The sequence below is a fragment of the Aureobasidium namibiae genome, assembly GCF_000721765.1.
Source record: "Aureobasidium namibiae CBS 147.97 unplaced genomic scaffold scaffold_6, whole genome shotgun sequence".
NCBI classification, from domain to species: Eukaryota; Fungi; Ascomycota; class Dothideomycetes; order Dothideales; family Saccotheciaceae; genus Aureobasidium; species Aureobasidium namibiae.
The window spans coordinates 1,007,838-1,033,067 of NW_013581203.1; the positions used below are offsets into that span (position 1 = coordinate 1,007,838).

At 51.7% G+C, this 25,230-nt stretch overlaps 11 protein-coding genes across 11 annotated transcripts; 6 read left to right on the forward strand and 5 right to left on the reverse strand.

Annotated features, from left to right (window-relative positions):
- Window positions 1-525: 525 nt before the first annotated feature.
- M436DRAFT_44023 (immunoglobulin heavy chain-binding protein, KAR2) lies at window positions 526-2,573 on the reverse strand (the record flags this gene model as incomplete). The annotated part of the gene is made up of 3 exons (XM_013573052.1): window positions 526-2,092; window positions 2,147-2,309; window positions 2,363-2,573. 3 exons carry the CDS (start codon window positions 2,571-2,573, stop codon window positions 526-528), a joined length of 1,941 nt encoding a protein of 646 aa, XP_013428506.1.
- A 1,017-nt stretch (window positions 2,574-3,590) lies between these two features.
- Window positions 3,591-4,338, reverse strand: M436DRAFT_71979 (uncharacterized protein; the record flags this gene model as incomplete). Its single annotated transcript, XM_013573286.1, has 2 exons — window positions 3,591-4,181; window positions 4,234-4,338. 2 exons carry the CDS (start codon window positions 4,336-4,338, stop codon window positions 3,591-3,593), a joined length of 696 nt encoding a protein of 231 aa, XP_013428740.1.
- Window positions 4,339-7,390: 3,052 nt separating this feature from the next.
- On the forward strand, window positions 7,391-7,735 carry M436DRAFT_44097 (uncharacterized protein; the record flags this gene model as incomplete). Its single annotated transcript, XM_013573072.1, has 1 exon — window positions 7,391-7,735. One exon carries the CDS (start codon window positions 7,391-7,393, stop codon window positions 7,733-7,735), a length of 345 nt encoding a protein of 114 aa, XP_013428526.1.
- Window positions 7,736-8,484: 749 nt separating this feature from the next.
- Window positions 8,485-11,720, reverse strand: M436DRAFT_62941 (uncharacterized protein; the record flags this gene model as incomplete). The annotated part of the gene is made up of 3 exons (XM_013573213.1): window positions 8,485-11,046; window positions 11,098-11,383; window positions 11,434-11,720. 3 exons carry the CDS (start codon window positions 11,718-11,720, stop codon window positions 8,485-8,487), a joined length of 3,135 nt encoding a protein of 1,044 aa, XP_013428667.1.
- A 758-nt stretch (window positions 11,721-12,478) lies between these two features.
- Window positions 12,479-13,018, forward strand: M436DRAFT_62942 (uncharacterized protein; the record flags this gene model as incomplete). The annotated part of the gene is made up of 3 exons (XM_013573214.1): window positions 12,479-12,529; window positions 12,581-12,729; window positions 12,778-13,018. The coding sequence occupies 3 exons, from the start codon at window positions 12,479-12,481 to the stop codon at window positions 13,016-13,018; spliced, it is 441 nt and encodes a 146-aa protein (XP_013428668.1).
- A 401-nt stretch (window positions 13,019-13,419) lies between these two features.
- Window positions 13,420-14,822, reverse strand: M436DRAFT_80988 (NADH:flavin oxidoreductase/NADH oxidase; the record flags this gene model as incomplete). Its single annotated transcript, XM_013573367.1, has 3 exons — window positions 13,420-14,283; window positions 14,337-14,681; window positions 14,742-14,822. The coding sequence occupies 3 exons, from the start codon at window positions 14,820-14,822 to the stop codon at window positions 13,420-13,422; spliced, it is 1,290 nt and encodes a 429-aa protein (XP_013428821.1).
- Window positions 14,823-15,223: 401 nt separating this feature from the next.
- Window positions 15,224-16,902, forward strand: M436DRAFT_44113 (cytochrome P450; the record flags this gene model as incomplete). Its single annotated transcript, XM_013573078.1, has 2 exons — window positions 15,224-16,233; window positions 16,287-16,902. 2 exons carry the CDS (start codon window positions 15,224-15,226, stop codon window positions 16,900-16,902), a joined length of 1,626 nt encoding a protein of 541 aa, XP_013428532.1.
- Window positions 16,903-17,393: 491 nt separating this feature from the next.
- M436DRAFT_62945 (uncharacterized protein) lies at window positions 17,394-19,599 on the reverse strand (the record flags this gene model as incomplete). The annotated part of the gene is made up of 3 exons (XM_013573215.1): window positions 17,394-17,620; window positions 17,671-19,539; window positions 19,593-19,599. 3 exons carry the CDS (start codon window positions 19,597-19,599, stop codon window positions 17,394-17,396), a joined length of 2,103 nt encoding a protein of 700 aa, XP_013428669.1.
- Window positions 19,600-19,928: 329 nt separating this feature from the next.
- Window positions 19,929-21,383, forward strand: M436DRAFT_80991 (serine/threonine-protein phosphatase 2A activator 1; the record flags this gene model as incomplete). Its single annotated transcript, XM_013573368.1, has 3 exons — window positions 19,929-20,575; window positions 20,628-20,982; window positions 21,042-21,383. 3 exons carry the CDS (start codon window positions 19,929-19,931, stop codon window positions 21,381-21,383), a joined length of 1,344 nt encoding a protein of 447 aa, XP_013428822.1.
- Window positions 21,384-22,132: 749 nt separating this feature from the next.
- M436DRAFT_62947 (uncharacterized protein) lies at window positions 22,133-23,220 on the forward strand (the record flags this gene model as incomplete). The annotated part of the gene is made up of 3 exons (XM_013573216.1): window positions 22,133-22,145; window positions 22,208-22,852; window positions 22,904-23,220. 3 exons carry the CDS (start codon window positions 22,133-22,135, stop codon window positions 23,218-23,220), a joined length of 975 nt encoding a protein of 324 aa, XP_013428670.1.
- Window positions 23,221-23,791: 571 nt separating this feature from the next.
- M436DRAFT_71986 (family 18 chitinase glycoside hydrolase) lies at window positions 23,792-24,972 on the forward strand (the record flags this gene model as incomplete). The annotated part of the gene is made up of 2 exons (XM_013573287.1): window positions 23,792-24,124; window positions 24,217-24,972. 2 exons carry the CDS (start codon window positions 23,792-23,794, stop codon window positions 24,970-24,972), a joined length of 1,089 nt encoding a protein of 362 aa, XP_013428741.1.
- Between the last annotated feature and the right edge of the window lie 258 nt (window positions 24,973-25,230).

The following is a 25,230-nucleotide window of genomic DNA, read 5'->3' on the forward strand; positions in this document are numbered from 1 at the left end:
GACGAGTTCGAACAAGCGCCCACGAAACGAGGGCGAGCGCCCAGGGGCTCTACCACTCTACCAGCCCGCGCCGCCAACGTCGTCGAGCAATCACCTCTCGTCCTGCTCAGAAAGCTTCCGCGTTTGGCTTCCCTCAGGCTGAAACACGCGCCCCTGCTCCTTCACACCATCAGAGCACCGAAACTCTGCACCACACTCTCCATGTACTCGGAGTAGCAATTTCTTCTACGTCTTCTTGTTCCTCTCCGGATTGTCATGTTCCCGATTTGTTTCGGGCGGTACATTGCAACACGTTTCGAAGACTGCCCCTCGCATGCACAGTTAGAGTCGTCTTGTATGACTTAGAATCTGACATCACCGTACGTAGAACATGTTTAGCAATTTAACCTGCACCGTGTCAAAAGGAACTGGAACGATGTCTATGGAAAATGTGCTGAATATAAAAAATGGATTGGACATTTGGGTTTCTATAGAATGCCTGCTCTTACTGACCCATGATACAAAAACTGATTTTGTGTTTTTTGTCTACAGCTCGTCGTGGCTGGGCTCGTCATCGTAGTCGGGCATGCCTCCAGCACCGCCAGCGCCGCCGTAAAGCTTGCTGGTGATGGGGTAGGCGACGTTGCTGAGCTTCTCCTTCTGCTCGTCAAAGTCCTCGGCGGTAGCCTCGGCGGCATTGTCGTCGAGCCAGTCCTGGGCCTGCTTGACAGCATCGAGAATAGTGTCCTTGTCATCATCATCGATCTTGCCACCAAGACCATCCTCGTCGTTGACCTGGTTCTTGAGAGAGAAAGCGTAGTTCTCCAGGCCGTTACGGGACTCGATGCGCTGGCGGGTTGCCTTGTCCTCCTCGGCGTACTTCTCAGCCTCCTCGACCATGCGCTCAATTTCCTCGGCGCTGAGACGACCCTTGTCGTTGGTGATGGTAATGCTCTCGCTCTTGCCGGTGCCCTTGTCACCAGCGCTGACCTTGAGGATACCGTTGGCATCAAGCTCGAAAGAGACCTCGATCTGAGGAACACCACGGGGAGCGGCGGGGATACCGGTGAGCTCGAACTTGCCGAGCTGGTTGTTGTCCTTGGTCATGGAACGCTCACCCTCGAAGACTTGGATCAAGACGACGGGCTGGTTGTCAGCGGCAGTCGAGAAGATCTGGGACTTTTTGGTGGGGATGGTGGTGCCACGCTTGATCAGGTGAGTCATGACACCACCAGTGGTCTCAATACCGAGAGTAAGAGGGTTGACATCCATAAGGACAACCTGGCTGGCCTCGGCCTCACCAGACAAGACACCACCTTGAACAGCAGCACCGTAGGCGACGGCCTCGTCAGGGTTGATACCCTTGCTGGCCTTCTTTCCGAAGAACTCCTCGAGCATGGCCTGAACCTTGGGAATACGAGTGGAACCACCGACAAGGACAACGTCATCGATGTCGCTCTTCTTGAGCTTGGCGTCCTTGAGGACCTGCTCAACGGGCTTGAGAGTCTTCTTGAAGAGGTCGTTGTTCAACTCCTCGAACTTGGCGCGGGTCAAAGTCTCGGAGAAGTCGGCGCCGTCGAAGAAGGCCTCAATCTCAATGCGGGTGCTCATCTGGGAGGACAGAGTACGCTTGGCCTTTTCGACCTCACGCTTCAGCTTACCCATGGTCTTGAGGTTCTTGGTGATGTCGACGTCGTTCTTCTTGTTGTAGGTCTTGACAAAGTAGTCGATAACTCTCTGATCGAAATCCTCACCACCAAGATGGGTGTCACCGGCAGTAGCCTGGACCTCGAAGACACCGTCGTCGACAGTCAGGATGGAAACATCGAAAGTACCACCACCGAGATCGTAGACGATGATCTGGCGTTCCTTGTCGGTCTTGTCCAGACCGTAGGCGAGGGCGGCGGCGGTGGGCTCGTTGACGACACGGAGAACGTTGAGACCGGCGATGGCACCAGCGTCCTTGGTGGCGGCACGCTGGGCGTCGTTGAAGTAGGCGGGGACGGTGACGACGGCGTTGGTGACCTTCTCACCGAGGTACGACTCGGCGACGTCCTTCATCTTGCCCAAGATCATGGCACTGACCTCCTCGGGGGTGAAAGTCTTTTGACCACTGTGCATGCCATGTCAGTCTTGATCATACACGGATTTCTTGGCTGCGACTTACTCCTGAACCTCGACTTGGACTCTGGGTTGACCGCCCTTGTTGACAACCTTGAAGGGGAAGTGCTTCATGTCACGCTGAACGTCCTTGTCGTTGAACTTGCGTCCGATCAAACGCTTGATGTCGTAGACGGTTCTCTCGGGGTTGGATGCGTACTGGTTCTTGGCTGTGCAGATTGTCAGCGAGCGTGTATGGAGGGTCGAGCGGATGCGTGCTTACCTGCGTCTCCAACAAGTCTCTCCTCGTCGTTCCAGGCGACGTAAGAGGGAGTGATACGGTTACCCTGGTCGTTGACAAGAATCTCGACCTTTCCGCCCTTCATGATACCGACACAAGAGTAGGTGGTTCCCAGATCGATACCGATGACGGGGCCGGAGATTGCTTTCTCGCCGCTCTCCTGTGCTCTGGCATTGGAGCCAAAGAGCACCATGGGCGCAATGAGCACCAGGAGGAGGTAGAAGATGGTTGACCACGCAAAGCGTGACTCTGTTCCTGTGCGTCTCGCCATCTTGGATAGTTGTTGAGATGACAAGAGAGAAGCGTCCAAGTTGTGGATGGGTGCTTCTTTGTAGACAAGATCAAGAAGGAGCGACTGTCTGGCGAAGCTCCTTTAATAGAAACTAAAAGAAGTTGTTGCAGCGTGGCCACATCTCCGGATTTAATGACACATATCCCTACCCACCTGAAAGCGCCGATGCGCCCGCCGCCCGAGCTCCCCTCCCGGCGAGTCTGTAACTCCCGCCCACTTTCACATTCACGCGCTGGCGCAATTGAAGCCATCAAAGAGAGTAGATAGAGACTTGACAATATGACGCCTTCCAGTGAATGCTTCTGATACACCGAAGCAACTGCGCACCGATTCAACCAGTATCCTTGTGCATTTCTATAGCAGCTTCTCGCGTGACATACTTTTGCGCAGCGGAAGGCTGTTTCATACTGCGGCTACTCTACGGTAACGTGTCTTCAGTCGCTCTCGCTAACATGCCAATCCTTGCCACTGCCATCTGTCCAAGTCCATTCTTTGTTTAGGCAGAATCAATCTTGCCACCTATATTATGCTTCGAGTCGATTCGTCGGTAACAAGTCTCTGAAAAGACACTTCACCTCTGTCGATAACACGATTCTGAAACGTGCCAACGTAGATGCACCACCATTTCAACCTCGTTGGACTGATCATTACAGCATACACTAATCTGCCCATTTACTTCTCACCTCTGAGTCACTCGTCACGAACATGTGGCACCAATGTACTGTTTCTCGAACAATCTATGCAATTCTATCATCGCGGGAACATTCTAGATGTGCAAATTATCTGCCCCCATAGCATTGACTGTACTGATAAAGCAGGTGCTATTGACAGAGTGTTGATTCTGCAAGTACTCCACAGATGTCGAGTGTTGCTTCGCAACCTGGTCTGATAATCGACCAAGAACTCCATCATGAAGCTTTAGCGATTTCGAAGTGAGCTTCCCTCAGCGCCCACGTCTTCCCAGAAACGTCTAAGGCTCGAGACGTGATGCGTATTGGAACATGCACGCGTGAATGAGCCTGTTGGTGAGCTATCGGTCCCTCTGTTTCTCTTGGTAAACCTCCATACCAGAATGCCAACACCACCCACATGCGACTTGTGCTTCTTGATCGCCCGGGCCTTCTTCTCGAGCCAGTCTTGCATGCCTTCTCTGAACTTCTCAAAGTCGAGCCTGTGCCTGCGCTCAGAGAGTTTGAAATATGTGACAATAATCTCCCCGCTTGACCGATCACGGCGACAGCAATCCTTGGGCAGAATGCGCGCATTAACAAGGGACGAGATGGACGGCCGCCGAGACAACGACCGATTTAAAGTTGCTGATAGCAAGCGAAAATGGAGACGACGGGCAGCAACATGCGTACGAGTCAGATAAATTGCCGAAGCTGGAGGCTGGAGAGACCGCAGGGGAGGCCGTCGAGACAGGAACACGGACAGGTGTACAGACGAGTTGTGAAGAAGCTGCAAATGCAAAACACGATCAAGGGAGATGGAACGGACTCGGTGTGACACCTATCGTAAAGTGAGTTTAGCAAGAGCCGCAGCATAGACCGAGGTCTCTCACTCTAGAAAGAGCCAGTAGAAAAGGATAGTCTAGATGTCCAAGAATATGGAGGAGGAGTTCGTCTGGAAGAGTGTTGAGACTCGACACGGTCTCGATGGGATACATTGTGCTGACCGTAGCAGTTGACGGCATACTGGTGATGTTATGTTCAGAGTATGTCCTTGACCTCGCGTCGTTCGTTGATGCGGTGAGGCAGGTGGGTGGGGCTGGCCCAAGCGCGTCGGCCTTGCCGCGCTTTCGACATCCATGTGAATTCCATTCGTTCTATGCATACTACGTGCCTACGCGCTCGCACAGTGTGCCACTCCGTTTCGACCTCTACCTATATGCTATCGGTGTGTGTCTGAAAGCCGTTGAATGTGCGACAGCCTGTCCTGTATGTGAGCAGGATATAATCTCTCTTTGTCTCTATTCCATATATCTCTTATTCTCCTTTTGCGAAACATTTCTTGCAAAAACAATGCCCCCCACTTCCCTCTGAATTCATAACTTTCTACGAACTGCCCCTCCTTCAGATGCCGCTATATCAGCATTGACCGATTGCGTTCCTGTCACCTTTCTTGGAAGTTGAGGAGGCTGGGCTGGGTAGTAGCGTTTTTCTCGCATACGTACCGCCTGCCACGAACTCCCAGAGTTGAACCAACCAGTATTCCATGCAGATTTTACAGGTGTCTATGCATAGAACAACACTGTACAAAGCGTTTCTTGTGCCGCCTCAGGTTAGGGTGCCCACACACTGCGCCAAGATCGGCCTCACCTCGATTTACAATTGGTCCTACGAGCTGGCATACATCGCACCCACCAATAGGGCTACGCTCGGAACAACTTGTGCATGTCCGGCGGACAGCAGCGTGACTTTCACTCGCTGTGGAAGGCCCACCCTGCTGTCACTTCCCAGCCCCTCAATCCGCTATCTCCCGCCTTCCATCGATTCATATTGAGAAAGGCGGGTCTATGAGATGGAGACAGCAAGCAGCATCTGACGCTCACATGACCTGATTCGCTCGTTCGGCTTCCAGTTCTTGCAGAAAGCCTGAGAAAAGTAAAATTCGACGTCGACTGCAGCGTGGAGCTCTGTCTTTTGGACACCAGACTGTGCTTACTCGTACCTGCTCTGTTTTTCGTCCTCACTATCATGAAATGCTTGCACAAAACAGATTCTCGCGGTTATGTGCCGTGCTTTGCATAGCATCTACACCATTTTCCTATTCTGAAACGGCATTTTGGCGCTCGAGTAGGTAGAGCGCGACAAATGTTTCAGTCTATCTCAGATGGTGTTTGCAAATCTTCCTCATCGTTGACATGCTGCAAACAAGCTGATGATTGATCGTTGTTCTCGGCTTCTGTGCCTACATGGCCACGGTGTGTGTCAAATTGTCAGATTTGTCCAGGAGGGAAGTCCGGACATCAGGGCTGTCGCTGGGCGTGCATAAAGCTACCCGCCATCAGAATTCGTGGTCTGTAGAAGTCATGCATTACTGTCGCTTACGAACAGTAATCTGATGCAGACTGTTTGCCCATGCTAACCAAGGGGGCAGTTGTCGGTTGCCTCAACAGGCGCCTTGTGATGGAGAATGGTATCGCACTAGATCAATCAAAAAGCTTTCCTGATCGTCATTTTAGCCTGCTAACCGACTCAGAAAGAATGACAGTGAAGGCAGTCTGTTCATTAGCCCACCATACTCCTTTCGCCACGTCACAAGGGCGGAGACAAGGAGCATCCTCTCAGTTCTAGCGTGGGCCAGCACCAGCCGTGATCGCCTGAGGTGACGGGTGACGAAGGTACTCCTCAGGCCTAGGCGATATCATCAGCCCATCGCTGCCGTCTGCGCTGAATTGACCTGTTATGCTGCTTCCGGCTCCGAGCTGCGATTTGACGATCGTCCGAGTAGCGAGGAGACGCATGAGGCGTGGACCAAGGGCGGCCAAACTTTGTTTGCGGGCAATGCTCCACCCATGTGGTAATGTTCCGACATGATCGCAGTCTTTGACGATAAGCTGACTGGATACCGATGCTTCCTGTCCGCGTATGCTCTCGCCAAGTCAATGAATGCTGCATGCAAGCCTCAAACTCTCTCGGCCATTCTTCAGCAACAGGGCCATGGCAGACCGTTCGTATCGAGTCATCCGACGTTCCGGCCGCTACTATGCCTGCTAGCCAGCTCAATAAACTACATTCCTGGTACCGAGCCAGCATGCGCATCATCTTTCGCCGCCTCTCTCTCTCGAGATTATAGCAGACCAGAGAGCAAGAACAGCCGACACATGCGGGTATGACCAGCTAGAGCAAAGAGACTCCCTGGCTCAGCAAAGTCCGGACTGGAGTGAAAAAAGATTGCCCGATGGGCAGAGGTCTCTGCCAAGGTAAACAAACAAACAAACTGCAAGTTGTGCTTGAGGGAGAAGGCCACGTGATATCAGAGAGAGAGGTCTGGTATGACTCCTGAAGCTTCGAGATATACGCACATTGCGGGAGCTCTACCACGACAACACATCCAGGACGCCCCAAGGTATGACGGTGAGTTCGAACCTGAGCCATCGTGAACCGGCTAGAAGGAATAGGCGAGCAAAGCAAAAGCCACACCGCCGGTGATCGTACGGAGGTGTGATGTTCTTGCTCATATCCTTACAAGCGATGGAGGGTCGAGCTGTCATATTGGCCCATCCTCGAAGATCGACTAGCGTCAATGGTACCCCATTGCATGTCTGCAGTATCGATTGACTGGTCCAAGGGGATACACCGGGCGCGGTCTTGCAGAATGGTGGGAGTCGTTGCAGGTATACTTGACAGCAAAGCAATGCAGGCTGGACCAAGTCGAAGTCTCCTGATGCCAGAAATGACATAAATAGCTGGTCCAAGGTCCTCCAGAAGACAGACTCATCAGCCATTGACTCGCCCCAAATCCCTTGCAACCATCCAAGCACCCAATCTTGACATCCTCTCTCTTCCTCTCCCTCTTCCTCCTACCTCAGCTCAAGTCCAATTGACGGTAGTCCGAGTCATCGTTGACTACTCATCTCTGCTCTTTGTTGATCCGAGTCTTGTTGAAACCATCCCCTCGCCCCAGTATACAACCAGATTTCGGTCCGTGGTCAATACCTTTTGAGATGTCCATGCCTTACATACTGACGAGCTTCAGAATCCTCAAGAAGAGACATGTGCTTCTTCGATCAAGTCATGTGGACCTGCAGCGACTGGAAGTGGGACCGCTTCCGCCAGCACTGCAACCGCGAGTACCGTACCGGAGAGACCTGCGGTATGAAGCTTGTCTATGCAGTCATCAGGAGCAACGACAAGTGTAAGATCTGTCAAAAAATTGACACCAAGCTCCGCCGTCGTGCTGCGGAAGTGGTAAAGATCCAGCGATGGCAATCTGAGGGCAGCAAGCTGAAGGCATCCATCGAGAGATCTTACGAGATTGTCAAAGACCTCGACCAGGAGATTTACCAGTTGCAGATCGAGAAGCAGCGAAAGACTCAGGCGATTGGAAAGTCACGCTGATGGTTTGGGTATTGTCCAGCGTTCCTCCCGTTCACTCAGCCAATGCTGTTTTTCCCAGCTCGGATGAACGTCAATCGAGGCAACGATCCGGACCTGAGAGGCCTACGGAGCCTTGGTTCCAGATTTCGGTTGTCTGTTCTGCTTATTTCTCTTAGCTCGTATCCTTTCTCTTATTTTCATGTCCTCATCTCTTTTCCTTTCAAGTATCCGAATATACGAAAATCATGGTTGTTCACAATTTGTGCATCAAGTGTCGTGCTTGTGAGAAATTGTGCAAGTTGTGCAGTGTTCGGGTGCATACATGCAGGTACCATGATGTTGACCAATGGAGTCCATCACGACGCTTAGTCGGATTGACTTTCCATCCACTACACCTCATGTGTCAATGAGTCGATATCTTGCACAAAGCAATCGATGATCGGGAGGAAACGAGACAAAAAGAAAGAGAAACGCGTTGGAGTTTTAGCAATCCTAGCGTGTTGCATCACATGATCTGGTAGAGACTTAGTAAGTGCTGCACAGTCTTGTGACGGCAAGGTGGTTGATAAGACTGCTATGTAACATGCTACTAAGTTCGTCTAAAGCTACTCATAATCATCGCTAAGAAATGACGAAATCAAAGCTATATCTCCGTATCCCGAACCTCCTCAATACGTTTTCTTCTAGTTCGGAGCTGGTAGATTGTGAGAATCTAGTCATCTCAAACCTGAACATTGCATCCATTAGTCGTGAGAATTCATTCGCGTCCATCAAGCAGGAGAGGTGGTGGCTGGGGTAGAGGGGTTAGGGAATCCACCAAATGGTCCGTAATAACCCTGGCCTGCTGGAGGACAATTGGAGTAGCAACCAAGCAACGTGGTAGTAGCATACACAGTAGTGGCTGCCTCAGTCACCGTAGAGAACATCGTCACGGTCAAAGGTGTCATGTCGGTACATGTACCATTGGCAGCCGAAGGGAATGTGGCGCTAGGTCCAGAAGGGGAACGAGTGCCGCTGCGCAGATCAGTGGTGCCAGTGGGACTGATCGGAATAGAAGAATTTGCTGTGGGGAAGGGGAAGCCGGATGATGGGCCAGTACCGGTGGGACCAACGAAGATTGTGGTGTTGGCAGTCGGGAATGGGAAGCTGGCAGATGGTGCGGTTGCGATAGGCAGAGACAAGGACGAGTTTGCTGTGGGGAAGGGGAAGCTAGCCGAAGGGGCAGTTCCGGTCGGAACAGCGAATGTTGAGTTACTGATAGGGAAGGGGAAGCTGACAGATGGCGCTGTCGAAGTCGTGTTCGGGCTCGGCACGCCAGTGCTCAAAGGAACGGATACAGTGCTGCTAGTGACCGGAGTCGATGAAGGCGGAGATAAACTGCCAGTACGGTCTCCGGTGGGAGTGGAGCCAGAGAATGGGCTTGATCCAGTGCCAATGGGTCCAGTGCCAATGGGTCCAGTGCCAATGGGTCCAGTGCCAATGGGTCCAGTGCCAATGGGTCCAGTGCCAATGGGTCCGGTACCAGTAGGTCCAAAAGTGATCGAAGCATTCGAGAACGCATACGGAGTTGTCACAGGAACTGCTGTGCCGGAACGATTTCCTCCCGAAGATGATGGCGAGAAAGGAGTAGAAGTCGTGGCGTTCGCGGACGGCGAGGGCGAGCCGCTGGGCAAACCAGTTACTGAGGGTGGAAGATAAACCCCACTAGAACTGTTGTACAGGGGAATGCTGGTACTGAGGGTGCCATTGAAAGGAAAAGATGGTGTGGGGGTGGGGAAAGGAGTGGAACTCGGCGACTCGAAACCTGAACGGCCAGCATCTGACATGGAGTTCGTGAATGGAGATGATGCAGTGACGTAGACAGTAGAGATTGCGGTCGAGTAGATCGTGGAGACGATGATATCGGTGCTGACGTCGCCGCCCGAACCACCTCCAAATCCACCATTGCTGCCACCATTTGCACCGCCAGACGTTCCGTTCACCGAAATGGTGCCGTTGGTGATGGTTGTAGAGTTGGTGACGATGATTGTGCCATTTGTGATGCCACCTCCATTGCCTCCGCCGCTGGCTCCACCATTACCCCCACCGTTTGCACCACCATTCGAGCCTCCGGCAGAGCCGCTAGAGTTGCCAGCTGATTCGCTGTTGGAGCCGCTGGATCCGCCGGATGAACCACCAGCCTCACCGGAAGAGCTGCCAGAAGTAAATCCTGACGAGGAGCCAATGGTGGTTTGAGTGATTGTTGTGGTTGAAGACGATGTGGTGGTTCCGTTTGACCAATTGTACGTAGTCACAACGGTCTCATTGCGGATCTCTTGGTTTCCGTTGGTCTCAGTGTTGTTATAGACAGTCGTGGTAATGGTGTAACCGCTGGAGCTCGATCCGGAGCCCGAGCCGCCAGCAGCACCGCCATTGCTTCCACCATTGCTTCCAGTCGAGTTTCCAGAGGAGCCAGTAGATCCACTCGAGGAATCGCCGCCGCTCGAACCACCTCCAAATTCGCCGTTGCTACCGCTGGAGGAGGAGGAAGAGGTTGCGTAGGATATTTCCTGGGTCGAGGAGGCTGCCCAAGCGACGGTGTATGTGGTGTAGTAGGACTCGTACCACGAGCCGTTACTGGAGACATAGGTGGAATAGACTTCGGCAGATGAATATGTACTGCCTCCAGAGACATAGGTTGAGTAACTAGTGGCAAATCTTGCGTGGGCGACTGCAGGAAGAGGCGTGATGATAGGAATGGAGGTGGTGCTGTTCTGGAGAATGGCTGAGAGCATGGAAGAAGTGTCGACACTGGCAGATGTTGAAGAGGGAACGTATACTGCGCTAGGAGTGGTGTCGGTTACTGCGACTTCAATTCTCAGGAGAACGACCGTATTGATGCCTCCAGCGACGACGGTGGAGTTGGCAGATTTCTTCAGGAAACAGTTCGAGCCCGAGTCCGCACCAGGATAGAAGACAGCACCCTGGCAGACGGGCGAGCTGAATCCGTAGTTGGCACTACCACAAGCGGCGGTACACTCGGTGAATGTCTGATAACGGAATTGCGCCAAGTTATCGTCAGTTATGTCAGTATCACACTGTACGAGATATTGGAATAGCTGGCCATCAATGAGCTGGCTGTCGATAGTGTTATCATCGTTGGGGCAGACGATGGCGGGAGAGATTGGGGTAGGCGATGATGCTGCAGAGCTAGAGACCCTAGTTGGAGGCACTGAATCCGCAGACGGGATATCGGCGGTAGGAACACTGGTGACAGCGGCGGAAACAGTTGCAGCAGTGATCGTGGCGTTCACAGTCTGTACTGTGTTGGCATAGGCACGCTGAGTAAAGGTCTGAGACGGATTAGTGGTGTCCCCATCAAGCTCAGGCTTCGACCAACTCACCGAAACATCCTCGGTGTAGGTAACAGTAGAAGTGGATCTAGTCAAAGGCTGACAACTACAGGCACTAGAGAGAGCAGAGATGAAAGAGGCATCGGCAGTGACAGTGGCAGTACCGTTGTCTTCAGCTACTCGGATGAACCGAGCGACTGCACCAGAGTCGAACCTGTTCTTCGTGAGGCTACGCTTGGCTTTCGCACCAGCGGTGACACCAGCGGCCACGGTAGCGGTGACTGGGATCGTGCTGGTTGTGGTTCTGGTGATGGTCGTGTATGTGTCGGTGACAGTACTGAGAGAAAGTCAGAAAGATCGTCAATGTGCAAGAGAGGTGAGACTCACGTCACAGGAGTAGTGTAAACGGCTAAGATGTCCGGAGGGTTGCCCAGGAATCGGTTGCAGAATTCATTGGCGTGGGGATATTGGTTGACCTCGGTGTAGATATCATCTTCAACACAGACCTGTTCCTGACGAGCCGTGAGGCCAAACAGATCTCTGATGAAGTTCACGACTCCATTGGGACTGGTTTCCTGCTCAGTGCGCTTCTGCTGGTTAGTGGCTCTGGCAGCGACAAGTTGGAACAGAGCAAAGCTCAAAACGAATGTTGAGAAGAAGACGAATGAACGCATGTTTGAGAGTACACCAAGCGAGGGATGGTATCTGTACTCTGTGTGAAGTAGCGTTCTATCGCGATATGTTTCTAGTCTGATGGGAGAAGATGTGGGCTATATAGGTGCACAGAAAGGCTACCGAGCGCACGCGTAAATCAGGAGACAGCCACCGATCTAGGTGGCAAGTATGCCTTGCAGCATAGAAGCTCATGCGGTAGAGATATGGTGCAAGCGCGTCTCGTCGCGTACGCAATATTGAGGTATACATTCCCCGAAGTCGAAGGTATGAAGGCAACAGGCTGCAGGGGCAACCACATAGAGGATTAAGCTTGAATCATGAAACACATTTTGGGGCTCTTGAATCATGGGGAAATGACGAGGACACAGGAAAAAGGAAAGACATATTCATGGGTGCAAGAAATACGGAAAAGTGCAGCGCTTGAGGGGCAGTAAAAGTCGAATGGTAGCTACCTACCTACGACTCAGAAGAGTTCCGACGCAGAAGAGGACTCTGAGATTTCCAGGAATAGTGACTCTCGGGTAGTGTTTCACGACTTTCGTATGTGGTCTCGGACAAAGGATGAGGTATGTGATGAGTATGGAATGGTGTTGCGGAAGAGAGGCATGTTGTAGGAGTGATGGTTGGGAGATGGTTGAGGCTTGGCATAGGGTGCATAAATCGGCACAAAGCGTGTATATATGGACGGATAGGCGGGCGCGGATGAGACAGCATCAGTTCGGCGTTCATTCCTCGATGACAGCGGCGTTCAACGACCATGGGTATCTGCGCGAGCTGTCTCGGCCTTGACCGGCAAGCTGCGCGTGAAGTGAGTACATTCTGATCACGGTGCTTGCTGCCCCTTGCTGACTTGGTAAAGGCGTCCGAGAGCGAAGGTCTCTTGTACCAAGATGCAGCCCAGCCCCAGTATGGCACCGTGACGCCTGGCGCGACACTCCCAGAGCCCGACCCGGAGGAGCTGAGAAGAGAGCGCGAGGTCCTGGAGCGCATCTGTGCCCAGACATCCAAGTGCGTCCTTCGCTGTCACATTACACACACGCGCTAATCTGCCTGCAGCGAGCTCATCGACGTCTTACACCACGACTCCAAACTCACCAGCGACTACCCCTACCTCCTCAACAAACACTTCCCTTCCTCTTCCAGTGCTGCCTCGTCACCAGCAAGCACAATCGTCGATGAAGATGCATGGCTCGCTGCCACTCAGCTCACGGACCGAGAACTCTGGCACGAAGTCAAAGGCCTCCGTCCAGGTGAACTCGTTGTCGAGCTCAATCCGCCAAACCCTGCACCAAGATGATAGCCCATCCAACAACCCCTCCAGATCTCCTTTGTTGAAAAGCACGATACCCTCTGCGATACCCGGATGATTTCCTTGTTTCTTGCTTCTTCTCGAGTTCCATTCCACATTAATTCTTCCATCTCTCGCTCGTTTTCTTTCCTGTCTGCGCCATACTTGCTTGGGCGTTGTTCGCGTTTTGCCGTCATCTTTCGGACTTGGCACCATGGTTCTCGTATTGCATCTAATCAATTTCAGACATTTTTACAATCCTGCTCTCCTATCAACCTTGCTGGAACGTACGTACTAGTTGATGAGTCTAACATGACTTGATCATTTGTTCTACGAAATTTATTCTGAGCTGGTGCATATCTCTGTGATCTAATCTAATCTGCGGACCTACCAATCATCTCATAGTCATCTTAAAGGTTGGCTTCTAGCAGAGTCTTCAACTGAGAAGCACCTCTCTTTGACCATCCCCATCTAATTTGGTTGGGCATATTGACCTCGACGCCAAGTTCTTCGGCGAACGAGAAGACGACACCAGGGTTCTTCTGGAAAAGACGACCGACCATGATAACATCGAGACCGTCTTCAAGGAGCTCGTTTGCTAGCTTGCCAGTGTGGATGCTGCCAACAGCGCTGACAGCCATCTTGTTGCCGACTGCCTTCTTGACGGCCTTGCTGAGAGGTGCCTGGTATCCGGGTGCGGCGTGAGGGTGCTGCTTGGGGTGGTTACCACCAGAGCTGATGTCCATCAAATCGACGCCACGGTCAGCAAGAATCTTTCCAAGCTCAACGGTCTGCTCTGAAGTCCAGCTCTCCTTGATTTCTTCGACCTCCTCGAGCCACTCGGTTCCGCTGACTCTGACGAAGATGGGCATAGTCTCAGGTACGATCTCTCTGACAAGGTCGACAGTTTCGAGGAGAAGTCTGGTTCTGTTCTCGAAGCTTCCGCCGTATTGATCGGTACGCTGGTTCGACGTGGGAGACAAGAATGAGCAAAGCAGATAACCGTGAGCAGCGTGAATCTCAATGGCATCGAATCCAGCGGTCAGAGCACGACGGACAGCGTCAGCATATGACTTCTTGAAGCTCTCAATGTCCTCGAGGGTCATAGCACGAGGCTGGGCATGGTGCTCGTTCCAAGCAATAGCAGAAGGCGCAAGGACATTGTCTGGCCATCCGTTCTGCTCCTTTGGTGCGACGGCAGCTGCACTCAACCAGGGAGCCACGCAGCTCGCCTTACGACCAGCGTGTGCGAGTTGGATAGCAATGACTTGGTTCTGGCCGCTGAAGTCAGCGAATGCAATACAATCTACATTATGTTGTTACTTACTTGGCTGTGAGCAAAGTCGACGACACGCTTCAATGGCGCAATCTGGCTGTCCTTCCAGAGACCAACATCCTCTGGAGTAATTCTTCCTTCCGGTGTAACGGCCGTTGCTTCGATGATGGTCATGCCTGGGCCGCGAGACACGATACCACCAATATGGGCCATGTGCCACTCGCCGTAGTGACCATCAGCTGCAGAGTATTGGCATAGAGGAGATAGGAAAATGCGGTTAGGAAGAGTCAAGCCACGCAGCTTCAAGGGCTGAAACAGCTTAGGGACAGGATTGCCATCTTCACGGATAAAAGCTGCACCTGCGGGAGGAGATTGGAGAGGAGTAAAGTAGGGAACCTAGTAGATCGCTCAGTAGCTGTTTAACATATTCACATTCTGACATCGATCATGACATACTGCAGGAGAAGCGCGATTAATGTGTTGAGATTCTCCAACTACGTTCTCGACAACATTGTGGTGAGAGATGGCTTCAGGCATGATGAGAGGTTTATTTCCTAAGTGGATGTATGCAATTGAGCCTCTGCTCTGGTGGGGGAGAAGTTATATACTGGCACCATTTGTTAGCTCCTGGATGCTTAGAAATCAATCGCTCGCAAATCATATTGTACAGAACGCCCAACTTTGACATGATTCACGCAAGAAACCGTCATGAGGGGCATAAGTTTAGACATAATTGCATTATCGACCCCAATAACGTCATTGTATAAGCGATCATCCGTAACGGCCGAAACATCACCGAGATCCCGAGCCGATACGCTGACCGCCTGCCCCAAGTGGCAACTCCATAGCCATACAGCCTTTCGTATCTGGTCGTCGTACACGTTGTGTTACTCTCCAAGCAAACACTCAACTTTGGGGCATCGATACCCTGCACGAACATGCCACCGAAGCTCCCGATTCTCGTTAGTTCAGCAGCAGCGTCGATGCTGTTGGCGCACTACGCACCTGCCTACGCCCCTGGATCACGTCTTCAGACCTTCTTTCTCATTGCCTTCACCGAATTCATCGCTTGGGCAACATGGAGAGTCATCATATACCCAAATTTTATAAGTCCTCTGAAGGGCCTACCTGAGCCTTCAGGAGGCAGTTGGTGGAATGGTCAAGCGTCAATAATCATGGCGCAGCCTTCTGGTCATCCGATGCGTGAATGGATAGGTGCGATTCCGAACGACGGTCTCATCAGATATACCAATTGGTTCAACTCCGAGAGAGTGCTCTTGACGAATCCAAAGACTCTTGCAGAGGTTCTCTCGAGCAAAAACTATGAGTTTATCAAACCGGCACATTTCCTCGATATCATCGGTAAGATCCTAGGCATAGGAATCTTATTCGCAGAGGGCGATGAACACAGGACCCAACGCAAGAACCTCATGCCCGCATTTTCGTACAGACACATCAAAGATCTTTATCCTGTATTCTGGTCAAAGTCAACAGAAATGGTCGAAAGAATGTCCACTGCCATACAAGAAGATTTTCCTCGGGATGGAAGCGCGGCCAATGTCGTCGAAGTCAGCGATTGGAGCAGTAGAGCCACACTGGACATCATCGGAGTCGCCGGTATGGGGCGCGATTTTGAGGCTCTCAAGAACCCAGACAACGAACTGAGCAAGACCTACAAGAACATCTTCCACCCACCCAAGTCTGCCAGATACTTGCAAGTCGCCGGCATGTTCTTGCCTCGGTGGTTCCTCAAGAGTCTGCCGCTCAAGCGCAACGATGAGATTTCAGAAGGGTCTGCTCTCATCAAGCAGACCTGTCGCGATTTGATCGCTGCTAAGAAGATCCGCATGGAAAAGGGCGGTGCAGATGAGACGGACATTCTCAGTGTTGCTCTGAAAAGTGGAAGTTTCGAAGACGAAAACCTCGTCAGCCAGATGATGACTTTCCTGTATGTCTTCAAATGCTTGCTGTTTCTATGGGCTGCGCTAACCTTACTTTCAGCGCCGCGGGACACGAGACTACGAGTTCATCCATGCAATGGGCCATTTATATGATGTGCCGCCATCCTGATGTGCAGACCCGTTTACGTGATGAGATACACTCCAAATTGCCCTCGGTTCGCGACGCCCAGGCTCAGATTACTGCTGCTGATATCGACAATTGCCACTACCTCCAAGCAGTCTGCAAAGAGACTCTTCGCCTCTGGGCTCCTGTAGCTTTGACCATGAGGGTTGCCGCTCAAGACGAAACCATCAACGGTCATCCTATCCCCAAGGGAACGCTCGTGGTCCTTGCCCCACTTGCAATCAACTGTAGCAAACACCTCTGGGGCGATGACGCTATGGACTTCAAGCCGGAGCGCTGGTTGACGGATGGTGTCAGTAATAAGAACGGCGGTGCCGAGTCCAACTACAGCTTCATGACTTTCCTCCACGGGCCGCGGTCGTGTATCGGGCAAGGGTTCGCCAACGCCGAGTTTGCTTGTCTTCTTGCAGCTTGGATTGGTAAGTTTGAGACGGAGTTCGAAGACAAGGATTATGTTCTGGAGGTCAAGAGTGGCATCACCTCTCGACCTAAGAATGGCTTGCGGGTCAAGTTGACAGAGGTCGAGTGGTAACAGGCATTTGAGGCGGATATATCTGGTCCCATATCTCACTTTAATTGCTCATATGCTTGCTATATATCAACTCAGTGTGGTCATTGACATCAAACTCGCGCGACCAACGTGTGCTGAATTGGTCATGGATAATACGGTAACGCTTACGAAATTTGGAGATATCGTGGTCTCAGCACAACGTGTCGTTTTACAACATGTGACGTATATCACATGCTTACATCTCTATGAGACTGTGCCATTGATAGCTCAAGAGCGTCACTGACATTCTTACTGACAGAATAGACGGGAGAACGTAGGGAGTTGCTTGGAGATAATTTGCTAGGAAATCTGGATCAGGGTGATAGTGCCAACAAAATTCCTGAAGCAGCACGAAGAGGCACAGCATCAGTGTAGTAAAGTGCCCCAAGTCTTATAAATAGTCGATAGAGAGATACGAAGTCAACAAAGGTTTGAGCTCTACATCATGTGTGCCGAGTAAGATCCATCACAAACTAGCCTTGAAAATGATGCCCGCCTCGACGCAAGCCCTCCGGAGGCACTCGAGGATCGAATATAGCATTGACCCACTGATCAACCTCTTCTTCGTCCTCCTCAGCCAATTTCACCAATTGTTGCTTGAGCGAGACCGCTTTATCGATTATCTCTGCCACGTTGAAAGCCCGAAGGGGTCCAGAATACACACAATATTCGCGAAAAATCTCTCGATACACGTTGGGTCCTGAGAATGTCAGTAATGTATGACGATAGCAATGAAAAGATAAAACATACCTGCGAATCTCTGGAGTCCGTCAACCAGAAAGGCAACATGCGCCTCTGCATCCCAGTAAGGAGGAAGAACATGAGGATTGTCAAGCGGAATATGCCGCAAGTGATGGCCTTGTTCGCGATTCAGAAGAGTGCGACCCTCCATTTCCGCACCAAGCCTTTGGTCATGGAGCACTCGCCAACGCTGTCTCCATTCTCTCAGTTCCAACTCAAATGCTTCTTCTCGATCACATACTTCCTGTCGTAATTCCTGAGTTTGCTGCCATTGGGCAGAGTCCGCCACTGCTTTCTGCTGTCTGTATGCTCTCAGCAGTCGATCGAAGATTTCGGCTGTCTCCTTTATCCTGGCGACCATGGAGATAACATCTTGTGATCGATGATATGTTGGCCTGGCATATTTGACTCGATTTACGAGGTGGACGATAGCCTTTACCACGCTTTTCGATGCATTCAGTTGTTCATACGACATTCGCTTCATCGTGTTGACTTCTGCGAGGTAGTATGCCAGAGAGATGTACAGCGTACGTACAAGTGTCGGTAGCACTCGTGTGTGTATGTAGCTCAGTCCTTTACGTCGATCCCATCCGGGCTTCGTAAGGATAGCTTTGGCTTCTTTTGTGATATGATTCGACAATTGGATCAACTCGTCAGTTTGGCCATAATCCTGCGCGGTCCTCCATTGCCCGATGATACTTTTCAGACTGTCGTAATCTTTCAGGATTCGAACACCGTCGAACTCCTTGCACAGCGACTCATCCTCAGCATCTCTGTGTATATCGTGTGCGTTTTCAAGAGCCCTGTTCAGCTGTTCTGGCATAAGAACATCTTTCGAGCTATCAGCCTCATATCTGAAATCTTCAGTCTGTGCAATGGGGCTCTCAGACATGAGTCTGAGACCATCCGTATCGTACAGCTCATGTGCTCTTCGAATGTCTTGCGACCGCAACTCAGCCTGAGCCCGCGCATCTCTTGCAGGCGGCGTATTCGATGCAAAAAGAGCAGAGTCTTCCCGGGGCGGCTCTGGACCCTGTTCCACTACGATCGATTGCACGTCGTTAGCCTCGTTTGATGGAGAATTCTTCGAACCTGCTTCTTGAGTTGAATCCGTATAATCTTGATCGTGCAAAACACTTGTCGACAGGACTGGAAACTTCACTGTAGGCTTGGGATTTTGGACAACGGCCGGACGAGATGGTGGCTGATTGCCGGTGTGTGCATTATGACTCAGGCGCTGGATCGAAGCGGCATTATCAATCACAACCTCTACGACTTGTCTACGTCGCGTCAAATCGAACGCGAGTAGCTCTGGTTCCTTCGTAGAGCGTGTTGTTCGTTTTCCCCTTGTTGAAGTGGGAGCAGATGACTCTTCGCGCTCTTGATCAGACATATGCATTGTGGGCGCTGAGCGATGAAGCTGATGTCGAGTGACTGGAGTTGACTCGAGTTTCTGGCGCTTCCTCGAAGGTTCCTGGGGTCTATCCTTTGGGTGTGCACGATTCATGGTGGAATGTGATTCAACCACACGATTGGATGAGGCATCTGTGTCGAAACCGTTCAGTCTCGAGGCAGTCCTTATCTGTCTCTGCTGGCGTCTTGGAGACGCAATCCGTTTTGACCTTCTGGAGGGTTCTCTCCGTGGTAAGCTAGAGCTTGACTGCAAATTGGGTCCGGGCAAGGCATCGATGGCGAAAACGTCGCCCCGCGGGACAAGTGTGGTTCCTCTGTGAGATTGGTTGAGTGAGGGCCTTTTCAGCTTTCCAGGAACAGTAGAGGCCAACTTTCCCGGAAGACAGGAAGTATCAGGACTAGGTATGATCACAGAGTTGATCAAGGCGACAGGCGCATAACTTTGTTCTTCCGGACCCTCGCTTTCTATCACATGTAATCAGTTTCGGAAAAGCAGAAGTATCAAGGAAGAGGTATACCAGGCATATCGGACTGAGAGGGAATTGGTATGTTGCTTCCGAGTTTTGATATTCGCAATTCTTGGCCGAGGTCGAGAATGTTGTTGTCCTCGGCCGGCTCCTCATCTGAGCTTCCGCTCATTGGGAGGTCATACAGGTCCATGATGTGACATGGTCAAATTGTTGCGCTGTAATATATGCGATGGTTCTACATGCAGTGCAATGGTAGATGGCTGAGAAGAGGTTGGCGTTGTTGGCGGTGGTATGCGCGCTTGGACCAACGGCGTGCAGCGTGGAAGAAGTCAGAAGCGACATGGGAAGCGCCATCCACATCCAACACCACAAACTTATCCGATCATGACTGACGACTTGCGCAACGGCCATGGCATTCCTCTACTGCAGGTCATGGCTCCTTCGGTCCAACACGCCTTCGAGACGCCGTCCAAACGCATCAACGATGGCGACGACCTCTCTTTCTTCTTGCGAAGCTCTGCCTACGCCGACATCATGACCTGGGTCCTTCAATTGAATCGCTCTATGATTCCTATCAAACATGCGAGCGACCCAAGCCTTGTAGACACATGGCCGTTGCAGTCCAAGAACATAACCATTTCACCCGACGTGGCCAAGCTGAGTCAACTCATCGGCGCACTCGATGCTCTCATGGACAAAGCACCTCCAGAGTCTGGCCCTCGGAGGTTTGGCAACGCAGCTTTTCGTACCTGGCACAAGGCTGTTCGAGACGCCACTCCATCTCTTTTGCGAAACGCCCTCTCGAACAAGCTGTGGGGCCGTGCTCGGGACGACGCCGAGCTGAATGTACTAAATTCCGAATTGGCTGCATACCTTCTGGGTAGTTTTGGAAGTCCCGAAAGACTTGACTATGGTACAGGCCATGAGCTTAGCTTCCTTGCCTTCTTAGCCTGTGTCTGGAAGCTGGGTGGCTTCGCCCATGCCGATCCGGGCGTCCAAGAAAGAGCCATTGCCACAGCCATTATACAACCGTGAGCTTCTGTCTTGATCTTACTTGCTGACGACCAGCTCACAACCACACAGATATCTAGACCTTGTCCGCAAACTCATCCTGACCTATTCTCTTGAGCCTGCTGGATCCCATGGAGTCTGGGGCCTTGACGATCATTCGTTCATACCGTATATCCTAGGTTCTGCTCAATACTGTGCACCTATCGACGTCGACTCGACCAAGATTCCTAATGAAGGCTCGCTCAAAAATTCGCCGTCGCCAAACAGGACTGCAAAGAGCGACTCGGCCGCAATATACAGAGACACCAACATGTACTTCTCTGCCATTGCTTTCATCTTCGATGTCAAGAAGGGCCCCTTCTGGGAGCACAGTCCTACCTTGTTCGACATATCCGGTATCAAGGACGGCTGGGCCAAGATTAACAAGGTTAGAAGCTATGAGCATCCTGATACCAGTAGAGCTTTTGGTTGCTAACAGATCAGCAGGGGATGATTAAGATGTACAATGCCGAAGTCCTCTCCAAGTTTCCAGTCGTTCAGCACTTCCCTCTTGGTTCTCTCTTTCGATGGGAGCAAGATCCGAGTGCTCCGATGCCTGTCACGTCTGCTCACATGGGATCCCAACCCAAGCCAATGAAACCGCCCAGCACGACCAACATGGACTCTTCCCAGCCATCAGCTAGGGCTCCGTGGTCGGGTGCAGCACCATCAATGTCGGCAACACCTATGACGGGCGCACCATGGGCAGCAAATGGGCCACCGTCTTCAGTGAATGTCACGAGAGCACCATGGTCAAAAGCCCCGCCAGGTTTCAATCGACCAGGATGATAGGACGTCGCAGACGACGCGTATGTATCATATTGTATATTCTGGAAGGTTAACGGCGACGAAGATAGGCGAGGCGATAGGACAGAATAAGCGGCGTGGCTTCAACGTCTTTGCGAGGTTCGCATACACCAGCGCTCGGATGCGGAAAAGAAGGTTTATGTTTCATGCACACATGGCCAACGGCGACTGGGGAACTTGTGTGTACATATGCAGGTCGAGGAAGAGCGTCGGACGCACGTGTGACGGCTTGCAAATAGGGACGAAAGAGGAGATTTGGATATTGGACAGCGCACAGGGAAAAGGCAAAATAGCGATAGTCCGGAGGCTAGAGGGAGCGAGTCAGCGCGTGGGAAGCTGATGATCAGCGTAGCCGGACGATTTTTGTGGTAGCTAGGGCGGGGTGGCCAATAAGCGGCTGGCTCGAGATTGCATTCGACCCTCGTCAATCGGCGCTAGAAAGGTCCGCGAAAGCTTCACAATGCCGGCTGGGTGCTGGACATGTCTGGGTCCGCATCTACTGGCTTGAGACACGAATTGAAAAGATGTCTTTAGCTGCACCTGTCGCTCTTGCCCTCCTCGGCGCAAGCATGCATCGCTCCCTTCTTCTTTTCTCCAGCTCTTTCCCTTGTATCTGCACCTGATTGCCCACCTTCCTTTTCGACCCTTCGTTTTCCGTCTGTTCTCAGAATCTCCGTTTCCCTGTTCTGCACAGCACACGCCCTGTGCAAGCGCCCCACCAGTGTGACATAATGCCTGGATCATGTCAGTATCGCTTGTCGTCTCGACTCCGAGTCCGTGTGCGGTCTGTCTAACAATGTCCCCAGTATCTCCCTCCGACACGTATGGACAGTTCAAACGCGCTCTTCGAAATCTGTTCCGGCGCCGGAAGTTCAACACCAACGTTTCTGCAGTCGTGAAGCCACAAGCGCCAACGCGCCCACCACGTCCACGATCGGCATCGGCCGTCGCTGCTCCCGAAGTCTTTAACAGCCCAGACATTCCATCATGGCCCATATTCGGTCAGCTACCTCAAGGCGGTGGTCTATACTGTGCTCCCGTTGAGCTTCCTGGCTCTCTTGCACCCGTGCTTCAGCATCGCTCCAAGTCCGATGCCGGTCAGCCCATATATCACTCCGACCTCTTCAGCGAGCTGGACGCTACTTCGATCCGACGGTTGAGTGTGATTGGAAGCGAAGATGGCGACGACGAACACTTGGAAGAAGCATACCTGGAGCTGCAGGCTGAGCTGAACGCCCGGAGAGCTCTGGAAGATGATGACGAACAAATCACACCGGAACAACCTACCCAAGCAACAGAACAGCACTCGACAGACTCAGAAGAACCAGACTCGGAACACGCACTCGACGATGCCCTGTTCGAAGATGCAGAGGAGCATCTTGCTCTCGAAGACGAGATCGAAGACCATGTCGACGCTGCCAACATCGCTCTTCCGGAAGGTTCCGACTCGGGTATGTTAGGTCTAATGCTGCCATTACCATGCACGAGGCTGATTGGTGTAGACCTAGAAAACGACAATGTTTCGATTGCACCCGAAGCCGAAGAGTTTGCTAGAAACGACTCAGCGAACGGGGGCAAGGTCTTCCACGACGATTCCAGCTCTCTCTACAGCACAGACGAGTCAGAAAACGATGCCGATTCTGCCACAGACGTAGCCACCGTCTCGACACCTCGCACCGCTTCTTTGCTTAGAGCAGACATGATGGAGTACTTTGACGAGAAGATCCCAGTAGTCTCCGAGACTCCTCAGGTTCTACCTCTTATTCCTGCTCCCGGTATGGCCGCGACTTCCGGCCCTCTTGAGGAGTTCTCCTGGTGAACACTTCCACCTATACTTTATATTTCTTTTGTTTCTTTATTCATCGCATGCTTCCAAAAGAGGCAGGCCACGGTCAGAAGGAAGGGGTGGCGTTCTGTTGATTTTCTCTATGATACCATTTGATGAACATTCTCACTTGTACAGGCTATTTGGATTTTCGGGGCTATGGGGCTTACTTTCTCGGTTATCATCTTTCTCGGACACTCTGCAATTATTGTATATATAAGCAGCAAAATCAAGAGTATGTCATAGTTTACAGCAACAAGCATTTCGACCAGTACTCTTTGCACGACTCATTGAATGACGATCTCTTTGTTTCCTTCTTTTGGATGTAGCCAATTGTGCTGCACGAGTCAACTGGACGAGCGGTGTGGTGTCACTAAAGTCAGTAGACTTGAGATGGTCGCTGATCTCCAAGCCGGCATGGACCCACGCCTGAAAGCGGGCGAGAGGAGATCGCTTCTCACCAAATTTGTGTCACCAACCCACACATGACTCTTGCCTTGTTACGCACGAGAAGCGACTGTCCATATTGAGCAAAGATTCTTACCCTAAAGTTAAACAAAAACTCATGGCATCAACCACAACAACACTACTTCCAATCAACGAAGGACCTCGAGTCGTCGTCTACCACCAGACAATACACCGAGATGGAAAATACGTGTCTCTACTACCGCTCATTACCAACCAGACGGGCGTGACGCATGTAATAGTGGCGGCTATACATTTGAACGAAGGCCCGGGCAACATTACTCTCAATGACGATCCTCCGCATGCTTCCAAGTACGAAACGCTGTGGGGAGAAGTGGCATGGTTGCAGGCGTCTGGCGTCAAGGTGTTGGGTATGCTGGGTGGTGCTGCAAAGGGCAGTTTTGAAAGACTGGATGGGCCTGATGATCAAAAGGTGAGTTTTGAAACCGAGGGTGTTTGCGTGTCATGCATGTCACAGTCGTACGAGAAAACCGCTGACGATGCAATGTTTCGGGATTGCTGTAGTTTGAGAATTACTACAGACCATTGCACGCATTGATATCCAAGCGCAATCTTCAAGGCTTGGACTTGGATGTCGAAGAGCACATGACGATATCGGGAGTGATTCGTTTGGTCGACCGCTTGCGCGCAGACTTTGGACCTACATTCCTCATCACATTGGCTCCGGTGGCTACGGCATTGCTTCCTAACCAACCCCATCTCTCGGGCTTTGACTACAGACTCTTGGAACAGATGAGAGGTGACCAGATCGCATGGTACAACACGCAATTCTACTGCGGTTGGGGCGATGCAACAACGACATTCTGGTATGATGCCATCATGAGCATGGGATGGCCTGCAAACAAGATTGTCGTCGGTCTAGTGACCAACCCAGGAAATGGAGCAGGATATGTGGAGCAAACCATCTCGCACGACGTGATGAGAATGCTACGGGCAAAGTATCCGACATTCGGCGGAGTGATGGGTTGGGAGTACTTCAACTCAATGCCCGGAGCGCATGGCGAACCATGGCAGTGGGCTGCGGGTATGGCGAGAGCAATCAGGCATGCATTGCCGCCGTCAGATGAGTTCCAAGGTGGAAGAGGTGTGGAGCGACCTGGTGCAGGAGGCTTACCGCCGTCGATACCAGCTCACTCTTTCCCTGCGCAGGACATTGAGACATTGCAGAAGCTGGGATTCTCGAGTCAGCAAGCGATTGCAGCACTGAACGCAACCAGCGGCAATGTAGAGTATGCTGCGGGGTTGCTTTTCGAGAACTGAAACACATTGTTGTACATGAATCACCAGACACGCATAGACGCATAACAGGTAGCAAACATAACATGACTAGAAGAAGGTTTCATTGCGAGTAAACAAGCCTATCGAAAAGACGCCCTTCCAAAAACAGCCTTTCCTGAACGTAAGCGGGGACATGAGCCGGCATGGCTCGACGAGTCGGTCGTCGAAAGCGGAAAAGTAGAAACAGCATGGAAGAGAAATGAAGAACAGACACCAAAAGCCAGAAGCCGTGTCGATTGC